Source organism: Hipposideros armiger, unplaced genomic scaffold (assembly GCF_001890085.2).
Source record: "Hipposideros armiger isolate ML-2016 unplaced genomic scaffold, ASM189008v1 scaffold_15, whole genome shotgun sequence".
NCBI lineage: Eukaryota > Metazoa > Chordata > Mammalia > Chiroptera > Hipposideridae > Hipposideros > Hipposideros armiger.
In genome coordinates this window covers 7,138,316-7,153,218 of record NW_017731365.1, presented here as the reverse complement: position 1 = coordinate 7,153,218, position 14,903 = coordinate 7,138,316, and the positions used below count along the sequence as shown (strand labels likewise).

The 14,903-nt window shown below is 37.7% G+C and overlaps 1 protein-coding gene across 5 annotated transcripts in view; it reads right to left on the bottom strand.

Moving 5' to 3' along the window:
- KAT6B (lysine acetyltransferase 6B) overlaps positions 1-14,903 on the bottom strand; it is a 190,097-nt gene that overhangs the window by 162,565 nt on the left and 12,629 nt on the right. For all 5 annotated transcript variants that reach the window (XM_019626100.1, XM_019626090.1, XM_019626081.1 and 2 more), the window contains exon 3: positions 13,835-14,713. In XM_019626100.1, coding sequence (XP_019481645.1) covers positions 13,835-14,455 — 621 coding nt within the window. In that variant the 5' untranslated portion in view covers positions 14,456-14,713. The remainder of the gene's footprint in view (positions 1-13,834; positions 14,714-14,903) is intronic.

Sequence of the window (14,903 nt, the reverse complement as noted above, 5' to 3'; positions counted from 1 at the left end):
AAAAATACAGACCTCTAACTTCCAGAAGAAACGACTAGCTAGAGTTGGAAGAGTTGAAGATGGTTGCCTCCAGGGCATAGGAATGAAGGATGGGGAGATACCCACAACACTATAGTTATTAGGCAGCAACCATTAAACATTAAAAAGTTCACACTGCTAATCAAAGAAATGCAAAGTAAAGTAACAGGGATCCCCTCCTCTCTCTACCACATTAGCAAGAGAAAAAGTAAGGGTAAGGAAGCAAGTAGATGCCCAAGGCACTCATTCTACCCAGCCCAAGAGTATAAATAGGTACCATTTTGGAACTCCTTTTGACAATACGTTCCAAAAAGTCTTAGAAAAAGAATTCATGCTTATGCCCCAGTATACCTTCTCTAATAATCCATCCTAGGAGAAATAATTTCCCATGCATACACAAATTTAGTAGCTGTATTATTTGTAACAGCAAAAAAGTTAGGAACTTTTTATCCTAAATATAATTTATCCTAAACATTGAACAACAAAGACATAAAAAAATAAAAAAATAAAAATACTTCCAGCCATTAAAGTCATGCTTCAAAGAATAACCAAGAATATAGGGAAAGGCTCACAACAGGTTTTAAATGTAGAAAGCAAGATGCAAAATTATACAGCTAACTTATTCCTCTTTTTATTTAAATATAACAAATAATATACACACGGGGGTGGGGGGGGGGAAGACTGCAAGGAAATACAAACTTTTAACAGTAGTTATCTTTGGAGTGAAATTTGCAGTCATAGTGTATCACCCCTGAACCTTTCTGTATTTTTCCAAGTCTGTGCAATGAGCATGTGTTACTCTGAAAACAAGCTCTTTTTCTGATTATTTAAATAACAAGAAATGGGAGCGAGGGCAAGGGTTTTAGCCATTCGTGGACTCGGTTCGGAGGGCAAGTCTCCAGGACAAGAGGTCTTCATTAGAAGGTGATGAGGAGGACATCAGGGTCCACTTTTCTTTCAAGAGCAGGCTGGGCGGGGAGAGGCTGCCAAGGCTGCTGCCCCTCCCACAGCCCTGGACTCTGCTCAGCTGCCCACTCTATCAGGGAAAAGCTCAGGACCTCGCTATCACTCCTAGGCTATCTCAGGGCCATGTAGTTGTTGTACCCTATGTGGTCTGTGTTATTATTACCTCCATGTATCAGCTGAGGAAACCAAGACTCGGGCTGTACCAACCAGTGGAAAAGTCAGGATCTGACCTTAGCATTCTGGATCTGGAGCCACTTCCGCATGAGACTCCTTTACAATGATCTCTTAAGATCTCTTCTAGCAAGAACTGGGGCCCTGCCCAATTAACACATCTAGACTGTTTCCTGGGCCACAAAAGCAGACCTGTTTGCTCATCTATAAAAGAACAAAGTTAGCCTCAGGGAGTGATTCCCAAACTTGTGCTGCATAGTGGCATTACCGGAGATTTTCAAAAACTCCCACCCCCAACATTCTGATTTAATGGCTGATCTGGGAATTGGAATTGTTAAAAGCTTTTCAGATGACTCAAATGTGCAGCCAAGTCTGGGAACCACTGGCCTGAGTCAAATGGCCTGTTGAAGGAGGGGAGAGGCGAGAGGCTCCAGAAAGATACTCATAAATATACAGAGGGTGCCAAAAATATATATACACATTTTAAGAAAGGAAAACTGTATTAAAATTGTAATACTAAATATATACCGATAACAAAAGATGAATACAAGTCACGTTTCACTTCTGCAATAACTAGAGGTGCTCAAAGTGGTTACCATCAGCGTCCAGACACTTCTGATTATGGCAAACTACTGCTTCAGCAACGTTGACCCAAGTGTTAACGTCTCTTAAAATGTGTATACATTTTTTTGGCATCCCCAGTATAATCATAATATTTTACATACAATTTTAGGGGTTCACACTCCCCCTGAAAGGAGTCCTTGGACCTCAGCTTGAAACCCATGAACTTGGTGATCTCAAAGATTGCCTGCAACTCGAACGTGCTATTCTACAGTTGAAGAGCTATCACACAACAGTTTTATTAAATTAATTCATCACAGAGACAGAAGGGAATTTGATGACTTTTGGTTTTCTATTTCGAAGCACAAACTCCAAGTTCAATTAATCAATGCTTTCCTTTGGGATGTGTATTTGGGAGAAATGAGGAAAGGGATTAAGAGTATAACCTTACATCAGCACTATCCAAACTGTTTAGACAAGTGCAAAGATTCCTGGACAAGTGAACGGCTGTTGTGAGAAGGGCAGAGAAAAGGGCCTGTTATCAAACCACCTTGGCAAACCTTGGGCTAAGCAAGTGAAATTTCAGAACTTCCCAGGGACTTTACATCTCAGAATATTATTAGCATCATTAACATCTTAAAGAATACTGTACTTCCTTCTACCTCAGAACATCGTTTGGAAAAAGCCACCTTAAATGAATTTTAACACGTTTTTTTCAGTGACTCCAATTATGAACACTAAAAAAGCACTTAGAGGTCTAGGTTTATAAGAGCCTATGTGTAACTCTTTTCTATACCTTTTCTTCAAAAGAAGTTTTTCTTTATAAGGGAAATAAGAGGCCGTGTGGTGCAATGGTTAAGTTACAGATTCTGGAGCCAAGCTGCCTGGGTTTGAATCCTGGCTCTTCTACGCAATAACTGTGTGACTGTGGGCAAGTCCATTAACCTCACGTGCCTCAGTTCCCTCCTTTGCAAACTAGGAATGAAAAGAAGTACCACCTCGCAGGCAAGTTGCCATACTTAAGCACTGTAAGCAGTGCCTGACTCAGGAAGCAATATATAAATGCACGCTCTTAATATTCATTCCTAAAGAAAAGAGCATTTCTATCACACTGAAAATGAAGATCACTCCACTGGTCATTTGAGGAATAATCACATAATATGTTTCGACTGGTCATTTTAATGACCATTTGAATATGGTTTACATTTTGTAACTTCTATAGGGCCCAGTACAGTGCTTTATATGTTACAAGAATTCAGCAGATATGTGTTGACTTCATCCAAATAAATGAGACACCTAGAAGGTTCAAGTGAAGTGGCTGTATGCCAACCTGTGTGCCAGGACTGAGAACACCAGCTCCAGCACTTCCTATACACTCCCAGGCAAGGCACCTTCTCTGGCCTGCTCCTTCACTTGTAAAATTCCATTAATAACAGTACTATCAGGGTTCATGTCCAATTATTTTATACATACTAAATACTTAGAACATTACCTGGTATGCAGGAAGCACTACAGAAGATGATACTGCTATCTCCTCTTGCCTGTTTTTATGGACAGCCTTCAAATCTAATACGAACTGTTTATTATGCACATTGACAAGGCACAAGTACATGTTTTGAGCTTGTTCTTTTGCTTTTGTTGTCCATCACAGACAAAATGGGGAACTTAAATGGTCACAAGCACAACAAATCATGGATTTCAGGAGCGTCAAGGCACTTCCCGTAAGATACATGGTGATGTTCTAATATGTCAGATTTATAAACAACCTAAAGGGCCAGCCGAGTCGCTCGTTGGCTAAGAGTTGGCTTGGGAGCGCAAGCTCTAAGCAGCAGGGCTGCCGGGCCACCGGGCCAGTTCATCCCACATGGGCCAGTGACACTGCGCCCTCTACAGCTAAGATGGTGAACAACAGCTCGACCTGGGGCTGGGCTGCCATGAGTGGTCGGCGACGGCGTAGGCTGCAGCCCCTGCTGCAGTGGGCTGCCATAGCTACCATGAGTGGCCGCCAGCCAGTGTGAGCAGTCATCCAATGGCCAGCAACCGATGTGCCTCAGCCAGGAAGAGCACAATGATCATAATACCAACATGGGCCAGTGGAAGCGCTGTTCTCCACAACTAGACTGAAGAACAAAAGGACAGCAACTTATCTGTTCCCCTTTCCCGATTCCCCAACGCTGTTCCCTCCCAATTCCCCAATAAAATCTTTAAAAAAATAAAAATTAAAAAAAAAAACACCTAAAAAGGGGTGGTCTCAATGATACCTATTTATTTCATTTTGCTCTGAAATCTGTAGAAGCTAGAAAAATACATACAATTTGCACCTGATCAATGTTCTGCAAACTGCCTGCAGGCTCGTGCTCATACCCGAGCAAGATTTACTGCTAACCAACATGCCATGCTAAATTAAAATCATGATATCGCACAATTTTCCAATAAAGAGGTGATTTTATAAGTTGGTATAAACGCTTTGAGAGGATGTAATTGTTGGCATCTTGTTATATTTCAGTAGCTGGCAGAAAATGAGATAAGTTGGAAGGTTTACAGAGGGTCAGAGCTCATCAGATGAAAAGATCATCTTTTTTTTATCAGCTTTAGAAAGCACATTTATAGGCTGATAACTAAACAGTTATTCTTTAACAACTGGAACAGTCAGTATTTCCAAAGCATTCCAACTAACTGCAGCTACTGCAGGAGATTCTACTAAAATACTGTGAAATGAAAGGAGATGAAGGATTCTTGAGGTTAACTGCCTTTGAATATCTTGATTTGATATTTATTTTTTCTGAGTTCTTCCTAAGACCTGAAAGAATATAATGTACATCCACCTGCATGGTATTTTTTCCTTTTTCCCCAACTTTATTAAGATGTAGTTAGCATATAACATTGTAAACATGGTATTGTTCTTTTTAAAATAAGTCAATTTATTTTTCAACCTATCTAGAGTTCTCTAACTGAAGATTCAAATTTAAATAATAGATATAAAATTCCTCAAATGTTACTTAAGTCTTTAAAATGCCACCAAAGAGCCTACCTTACTAAATTGTCTTATATATTTTCATGCACTCTGTGGGCATTTAAATGGAAAACCCTTCTCTACCACTTTCAGTGCACTTCTCAGAAAACATTTTGGATATCCAAACTCCAGTTATTAAAAACTCTCAAACTATTACTGCCAAATCTATTCTTCAGTTCTTCGACTGGTGAGTAAAGAAGCACTAAATGGAAGCAGAAGGCAGCCCCTGCTCCTGCCCCATGGAAATGATTCAGGATGTGCCATCAGAACTAGAACTCAGGCCTCTGGACTCCCAGCCTTCGGTGAGCATTTACTCCCATAAGCTGTGATTCATTCCTTTCTGAGTAAACTTAGACTACGTTACACCATCAGGCCAAAACCTTCAGAGATTTGCAGCCTCCACTGCAAAAAATGATTTCGGTTGAGGATACCGAAACCACTGTGTGTGGCAGGTAGAAAACTGTCATGCCTCCTCCACTCCACACACACACACACACACAAATGTCCACTTCCTAATGCTAAGAACCTGTGAATCTGTCACTTTACATGGCAAAATGACCTTACAGCTGTGATTAAGAACTTTGAGATGAGACGATGATCTAAGTGGCCCCAACCTAATCACATGAAACCTTTAAAAGCTGTCCAGGGTGTGGTCAGAGAGAAATGTAACTATGGAATAATGGTCAGAGAGATGTGATGTTGTTGACTTTGAAGATGGAAGGAAGGGGCCATGAGCCAAGGAATGCAGGCAGCCTATAGAAGATGCAAATAGTAAGGAATCAGATCCTCAACCCTGCTGACACTGATTTTAACCAAAGAAGACCCAAGTTGGACTGCGGACCTACAGAACTGTAAGACAATAAATACATTTGCATTGTTAAGACACAAGTTTATGGTAATTTGTTACAGCACTAATAGAAAACTAATACACACTGGATGAAAGGTTCTTCACATGGTTACAAAGTATCACCATACAGGTTACTTATTAACTGCAAAAAGGAAAAGGTGGCTTGAGTAAGAGAGACCTGCTTAGCAGACACCACCTTAATCAACTGATCAAATAAGCACCACCAGTAACAAGATAACCTGAAAAGGCTGTATCTCCTGGTATGACAAAAGAGGAAATACACAGCATCACCCATGCAGTATTCTTGCCAAAAATTTTACCCTGAATCTTATCATAAGGACACAATCAGACATATACTAATTGTGGGACATCCTACAAGACAACTAGCCTAGACACTTCAAAAATGTGACTGACAGGAGAAACAAAACAAAAAAAAGAGGAAACACTGTTCTCTATTAAAGGAGATACGACAACCAAATGCTTGATCCTTAACTGGATCCTGGAGCAAAAACAAGTTATAAATGACATTTGGGGGGCATTTGAGGGAATATGGACTGTCAATTAGATAACACTCTTGTTTCATGGTTGAATCTCTTATATGAGATTAACAGTATTGTGGTTATATAGAACAATGTTCCTTGATACATAATTATCATTATAACTTAATATATCTTGGTATCATGTCTGCTATATATTTTCAAATAGTTCAGCCAAATAGAATATACACGTATATGTGTAAATACATACACATATAAACACATACACACAGGGGAGAGAGAAAAACAAATGTGGCAAAATGTTAACAATTAGTGAATCCAGGTAAAAGAAATTAGTGTACACTTACTGTGCTACACTTCCAACTTTACTGAAATATTGCAATCTTATAAATTACAAAGTTAAGAGGGACTATTTTCCTGGCTTCCTACCTTTCTCAGTCTCCGCATCCCACCAGCAATCTAACTACATGGACTAGCTTATGTTCTTCAAACAGCCCAGACTCTTCCACTAGATAATCTTGTTTTCTGCTGCTTTACTTACATCTCAAAACTCAATAGCTAGGATTGGGTTTTGATATAAGGTAGAAGCTTCTATATGATATTAAAATACTAGTTTGGGGACCAAGTGGATCAAATATCAAAATAGGAATCATCATTTCACATCCTTAACACTGAATTTTAACTTGGGCATGCTTTGCTTCTCTTACTATTATTTCTCTTACCCCATATAATCTTTCCTCTGTTTCTTGAACTTCATCATTCCCCTTTATGATCTGAGAGGGTCAGAAGCATGGCAGTAAACCATGGACAAAAAGCCGGACCAGCTGCATCAGAGACTATTACAGAAATATTCAAGAGCTGCCTCTGGCTCCCAGCCCACATCACTGAGTATCACAGGCAGCCCAGACCAAGGCTCACCTCCTTCCTGGAGGCCTCACTGCTTCCCATATGGCAGCCTACTGACATCAAAGAAGATGGAAGAAATTATCCAAATTCACCAGGCTAGTCCCATTCCCTCCCTTGAACTGTGGAAGAGTCATTGATATCTCAATTACCTCTTCTGCAGTACCTTTTTCCCTGCATGCTAAGATTTTGCAATGCTAAAAAAAAGGGGGGGAGGAGCGGAGAGTTTGTACTGGACTCACAGATGGAGGATTAAGAATAAAAGACCTCCCTGATAGGGGGAACAAGAGCTAAAATGTTTGTATATATACCTACACTATACCTACAATAATAGTACAGAGGAACAAAAATTGAACTTGTAAATAAAATTAAGTTCTTCTGAACTGCCTGCGTAAGTACATACAGGAAAAGGCCCAGCATGGTTTCTACGTATGCTTATGCTGTTTCTAATAGAAAGGACACAATCAAGCCAAAACAAACATCTGTTAACCAGTTAAGTTTGTTAATGAAACAAAATTGCAGCTGGTTTTATCAAAGATCAAAAGTGAAGCAAATTAGAGAAAGGATGTACGAACAAAGCTGGTTTCTAAAAAATAATGGCTAAAGAATTCTAAACCCACTTGTCAAATTAACACAAATCCTTCCTGGATTTTGCTTAGACCACTGATTAGTATTTATTTTATATCTTTGCAGAACCCAGCCTCATAGTTCAAATCTAATTTCATTCACTCTTAGAGCCATGTCTGTATCATTCATTTTGCAGACTTTTCAAAATATTATCTTTCATAAACCAAAACCAAAAAAGTTATAGTCTGCATTAATATTCTGCTAATTAAAAGGCACAGTTATAAAAGGAAACACAATAGTATACAGTCTGAAACTCCTGAAGATCTCTGGGTAGCCCAGTCCCACGCAGAAGCATAACAGTGATTAGCATTTCACAATGTGCCAAATTGCCATACCTCCTTTTCTTACATGTATAAACCACCCATCACCTGAAGACAGTAAGATAAGAGCACCCACACACAAATAAAAACCTCCTTTCCTCATGCCCTGCTAACTTAAAATGTCACAAATTACATGGCTGACTCATTTGCCAAACTTTAATTTAGTGAGCTAATTGATGTTTATGTACTTAGAAACCTTAATAGATTGGAGAGATCAAAGTATCTGAGAAGATGCAGATTCGCATTTTAAATGCTGGTGTCACCAGAGCAGTTCCATCAAATCTACTGTAGTTTAATGTACAAGCCAAGAAAATTAAGTTTATAAACAAAACAAAAAGTCATGAATTTTACAATCCCAGTTCGCTATTGCAATGATAAAAACCATCACATTTTCTCGTGTATCCTTTGTATATTATCAAGTACAAAGATAAAATACAGAAAAAGAACACAAACTTTCATTCTAAGAAACGTTAAAATGTACTATTTATTAAATAAAATTTGAAGGTAGAAGATGAATAAAAATCTTTGCCACCCAAGTTACAATCAGAATAAATCAGCAAAGAGCACTTAACTTAGTGCTCTTTGAGGTTAAATAACCTCAAAGCTATATAATATAGATTTTCTTAGCACTGAAAGTATAACAAACATAGCTGTTATAATCCAAATAGGTATATGGACTACAACAGCAAATTCATGAAAGCTGCTGAAAATACCTAAAATCAGTCAAGAAACCATACCCTTAGCATCCTTAATGCTTGGAAGAAAATACCATTAGGACATCAGAAAATCATCTGGTCTATGTTTATGGATCATTTATGTCAGGATCACATGTTATAGAAAAGACAGCTACAATAGCAAATATATCTAAGAGCCAAAGAGTTAAAAAGAATGTTTAACACTCATTTTTTTTTAAGAGTCAAAAATCCTCTGACATAATGTTTCTACTTCACCTGAAGCCTACTTCATTAAAAGTCTAGACAAGTCCCATCTTGATAAAAGCTCAAAAGTGGAACAAGCTGTCATGCCTCAGAGTGCAAGAGAAAGACTCATTTACTCTTCATTTTATTTTTCCCCTGACTCAACTAACTAGTTTTCAGACAATCCAAGTACTCTCTCAACAACTAGTACTATCTGTTCACAAAAGCAGTCCTAAGATACTCTATTTTGAAGAACTTCTGAAGCTTAATTAACAACATGAACTACAATCTTTTTGCCTTCCCTGATCCTGGAACAGAAAGGATTTGATTTACCTATTCTTTCCCATTATCATAGGTTGCCATCTGACTTGAGTCATTCTAAAACTGACTTTTATCCATACAAATTCCAAAATTCAGGTTCTATGGAAGAGTATATTTTGCAACATTTAGGGCTTTATCCAACTCTCAGTTGAATTCACTTAGCTAAGCAGTCTTTGAGAAATGTGACATCTGCAATACAAAGGACACCAATTCAAAGGAAAAACTAAGGACAAGAGACGCTCCATAATTAGCAGATAAAAAATACACATGTTCCTGCCAAAAAAATGCAGAGTTCTCTGAGAATATGAAAGATTCCCCTAGGGCTGGGAGACTTCTGGAAGCCTGCCCCATCGAAGAACAATATAGAAGAGTGGATGGTCCTTCACAAAACATGGGCAATTGGAGAAGTCCCAGAGAGAGATTTTTTTTTTGGGGGGGGTGGGGGAGGTGTCTCTGTAGGACAGGGATAATGGGCCTCGAGATTAGAGGACAGATTTGAGAAAACTGAAGAAAGTAAAATCTAAAACTAAAGTTCTTTAATTTATGACATGTATAGAACAAAAGAAACTGATGTATGGTGTACATTAATCTTCTACTTATGGAAATAGTTCATACTAATAACACTGCCAAAAATCCTAATAAAATATCTCCCTAAAAGGGCTAGGGGACAAGTAGAATAAACAACTGAACAAGCCAAGATCACGACAAGAGACAAAACATAGTTTTGTCTCTCAGCCCCATTTCTCATCATCTGTGCTCCTTTTTAAGCTCATCTTTATTTTTTTTCTTATTGGCAGTAACCCTGCTTTTGTACTTATGCTTGAATGTTTTTATAGGATTCTAATAGTTATTTCATTTCTTAAAAAAAAAAAAAGTCAAAAGCCCTACCTGATATTACAAGTGTCTCCCTTTCCAACTATAGTAGCCCAGAATGGGAGTTCCCATATCTAATGTACTGTACTAGAGACACACCAAGATTTGTCACTTAATAAATTTTAGAAAGATATTCCCAATGAAGTGAAATACCAAGAAATCTGTTTAAAATTGAACTAAACTGATTTTATAAAAATGCTAAAGCCCAAATGTTCAAGTGGAATCTTAATGCTACAAAGTCTGTGATGATAACTGAAGTCTCTCTTAGAATATTTGACTTTCCAAAGTCCTCATAATCTGACTTAATTGAGCTTTACCACTTAATGAGAAACTCTAATACTATCCTTTAGGAGTTCCCTCACCAAATCAGAGATAAAGTTTTATCTTCAGTGGTTTAATTCATTTCCATATCACCTCACCAAAGAGAGCTTTCTTAAATAAATACAAAGAAGTTATGCTAAGAAGCCAGTGTGGTAATATCCAATTTGAATTCTAGACTATCAGAAGATGTGCAATTACATTTCAGAAAGGAAAGGAGCCTTCTATTTTAACTTGCATTGTATTCCTCCTAGCAGTCATGCATAGGAATGATGATGATGATGTTAAATCTAATTAGACACAGATTTACTATTTCCCCTACTGCTTTCCCATATTGCTAATATTATAAATAGTATATGCTTTAAAAAAACTGTAATAGGCTCATTGCAGCTACCAAAGTTAAAATGCCAGAAATCCATTTGTTGAGGGAAAACTGCTTCTAAGCATTTGCAGAACTGGAAGAGATACTTTTACTGTTAATGAAAAGCCACCACTGTTGACCAGTATACAGCCGAGCAGTAAAAGAGGTCTGGAGTCAGACTATCTCTTTAGAATCTTGGCTTCACCACTCACCAGCTCTACAAGCGACCTTAGACATATTACTTAGGCTTTGAGCCTCAGTTTTTCATCTGTAAAATCAGGATAATAATCTATGGCCCTCACAGTTATTGTGATAAGGAGATAATGAATGTAAAGCACTTGGAATAGTGCCAAAGTTTAACCCTTTAAAAATGTTAGTCATTACTTTTACTATTTTTTTCTTTTTTACATTTAAATGAAACTGCTCAGCAAAAGTAACTAGAATAACAGCTTCTTTGAAAGACATCAGTTGACTAAACTGTAATTGAGATTACTCTATCTCTGTACAAACAGTTGCTATTTATATCATAAATGTCCTCCCAAAATGCAAACTCTACAGACTTCTAGCACAAGAACAATGATAATCTGTCTTTCAAATATGTTAGAAAAAATCCCATATACAATAAACAACAGTACAACCAACCTACATACAGATTCAAGTTCAGCAGCTGAAGCAAGAATAATCATTAACATATTATATTTTAGAGGAAGAAACTCAAAATATTTTCTACAGTACAAAAAAAGTTCACATTGCTATTTGACATTTTGGATCCCTTCAAGAATTTGATGAAAACCATAGGCCCTGACCCCAGAAAAACATGTGGATATGCATCATGGTTCGATTCCAGGGGATTTGTGGCCTACGTTCCCCAAACTTATTCAGGGACCCCGGTTAAGAATTTCTATTACAGGTACTTAGCAAGTTTACATGGTTTTAAACTACTTACCACTTGCAATCTCTAAGGGCAATATATTATGATGTAGTTTTTACTACATTTTTCAGGAAAAATGCTATTGTAGTATACAATACAAACAATATAATACACTGTAGCCAAACTGACTTGACCTGATTTTCATTTATTTTTATTTGTTCTTTTTTAAGAACTGGATTATGATTACTCAATAAAACTGATCTCCCAATTTTATCAAGTAAAAATTTCATCAAGCTTTCCTTGTTATATTATGATGATGCTAACCGACCATTTAAAGATCAGCATCACAAAAAGAGCAGTAACAACTGCATGCTAAGCAGTAAATTACACTGTTCTCAATCCTAGACACTTTCAGACATGAATTTTCCTTTAGACTAAAAATACTTCTGTACAGATGCTGTATGAAAAAAAAATATGATAAGGTTAGCAAGAAATGGTGGGCAAGGTGAAAGAGAAGGATAGGAAAGGGACTATGGAAAATTTGTAGTGACTCCTCTACCACAAGTGAAAATATCCCCTGAATCACAAAATGATTGAAATATATTATTAAATTGCCTGAATTAGTCCACGTACCTGATCATTATAAAACCTTAACAGAACTTAGGGTAACGTATATATTTTAAAAACAAAGATATCCAAATCCATCAAGAAATGACTCTATATTCCCTTAAGGAATTTCCTCACGGTATAAGCTTTTATAAAAATATTTAATGAGAAACAGAAGTGCTTAGTATGGCTGTGTCAGACACAAGAATTAGGGTTTGAATCACTTGCTGTATTTTTTTTTAATCAAATGTTATTAAAAAGACAATTTCATAGGTTTACTTACTTCTTTCTCACAAAGAATTGAGGTTGGTTACACAAATGCAAATATCACCAAAAGATAAATGTCCAGAAAAACTAATAAAAGAAAAATACAATAGAAATGCTAGGGTTCATATTAGCCCATAGAGCTGGGTCCCTATCAGCTTAAAGCACTGAGAGAAGCAGAGTCCATCGTAAGGGTTGGCAGTATCCAAAGAGGAAAAACACACCATCAGGAAGAAGCACAACTGTTCCTAACACTGTGTTTCCATCACTTCTAAAAATGTAGTTAACAGTCCAACTACCCTTTCTATCAACAATGGGTAATGGTTTACAAGATTTAACTTTAACTTGTATCAATGTATCCACCGGCCCAAAGGGCAAACCACAAAGCCCCCCACCCCCCACCCTCAACCCGCAACAGGAGGGCTTGGATTATTACAAACAATTTGCTTTACTCTACTTTGATTTTAGTTGGGGCAGTAATTTCAATAGCTTCAAAACAAAACAAAGGGAAATACTACGCAACCAAAGACTTAAAATTGGAGCAGTAACTTAAGGAGAAATCTGCTATATATGGTTAAACACTACAGCAATAACAGAAGGCCCAGAGAAACCAAAAAGTGTAAGAGAAGAGACAAAATAAACATTCGCTTCACCCACTGAAAAGTAGACAATAATGACTTCAAATTGAAACAGTCAGGATTTAGGTCACATATGAAAACAATTACAGTATTAAAATAATTAGTCTATAAATTCTTCTTCTCTGAAAATAATAAAGAGAAAAAAAGTATCAATTATGCCTCAAAAAGCTGCAAATTAAAAATAATAAATAATAAAAAGAGAGAAAAACATACAGTCGTAGCTTTCCTTAGATTTTTTTTTTTTTTTTTTTTTTTTAGCTGAGCCATCCTGCCACCTGTTGGCAGCTCAGCAGATGCTTAGCTCAGGACGGGACTCAAACTGTTGTTGCTCAGAGCTCACACTCTTGAGCGAGCTCTTAACCAACTGAGCCACTCGGCCAGCCCTTCTTAGAATTTTTAAAATATATACTATATGCTCCTGCCTTGAGGAAGGGGGATTCAAGTTATCTATCCTGGTCCCTTCAAGCACTCACCGTTTAATAATTAGAGTTTAAAAAACAAATCGCATAATCATCACATTAAATTCTTAAGTCAAACAATGAGGAAGCCCTCCATACATTGTAAAACAATATAGAACCCTTTATATATGTCAATATATACATTTTAAAATATGAAAGCCTGCTCTCTAAGGCAAACGTTTGATGTTATCAAACTTCCCTCAGAACTTCTGGCAGTACAAAATTGAACTTCAACTGTACAAGTCAAATGGGCAGTATTTAGAATGCAGGCTCTCTTCACTTACCTGATCTTTTTCATGAGGGAGAAGGCTGACAGGTGGGAGCGAGGATGGGAACGCACTGGGGTATTTGGGAGCCCCTTTGCCATCTGAGCTTCCATAGTTAACCCTGTACTGCGGCCCGTCCTTCAGTAACCTCCCATTGTTCACTGCACGCTTGGCCCCCAGCCGCAGCCGCTGCTGAAAGGCTGGGTTGTTGGTGGTGCTTGTGAGATCACCTTGACTTCTGAGATACTTCTCTATGTTCTTCAGGGAGGAGCCATTTGGCTCCTCAAGTCCTTCAATTGCCCTCCTTAAAAGTTTATTCCAATCCACATTGCGGAGATCATTGCATGTTCCTCTAGACCCCTTGGTTGACTTAGGAAAAGTGCCTGGTTTGACTGATGAAAAGCGCCCAGGGTTATCTGGGTCCTTATAGGAGGCAAGGCCTTTGTTGGTGACTTTGAGAACTGAGCCATCCTGAACACTGAGTTCCAGCTGCTCAGAGACTGTCTTCTTATCCAACCCATGGGAAGTGCTGACAGCATGGCAGATTCTCTCTTCGGAGGGCCTTTGCTTTTGCTTTTTTATTTTCTGTATAGCTTCAAGAATCCACTCTGTATAAAGTGGGTTTGCAAGTTTTACCATGGTTGACAAATGACTTCTTCAATACAGAAGTTACCCATAGAGGTTCTCCTTGTATTTAACAGAACTTGCACATTCAAAAGTCACTTGCAATTCAACAAATGGGAAGAGTATTCCGGACCATACTAAGCAACATCTTACAAACATCCATCCTTAAGAGATTAAAAAAAGGACAAACAGGCAATGTTGACAGTTGTCTTATTTCACCAACAGGAAAGACTGCAGTCGGGTGAAGAACATCTTGAACAAGGAAATCAAGACCTTAAAGGATAAATAGAGAGAAAGGCTCTTAATAACAGAGCTTCTAAAAATAAACAAAAAGGCTCGTTTAATATTTTTTTTTTCTGATGCAAAATGACCCCAGAAGTAATGACAGGAAGGTATTATGTAACAAAGCCACAGTGACTATATTTTCCAATCAGAAATTGGGTCTTAGTCTGAGAAAGAAATT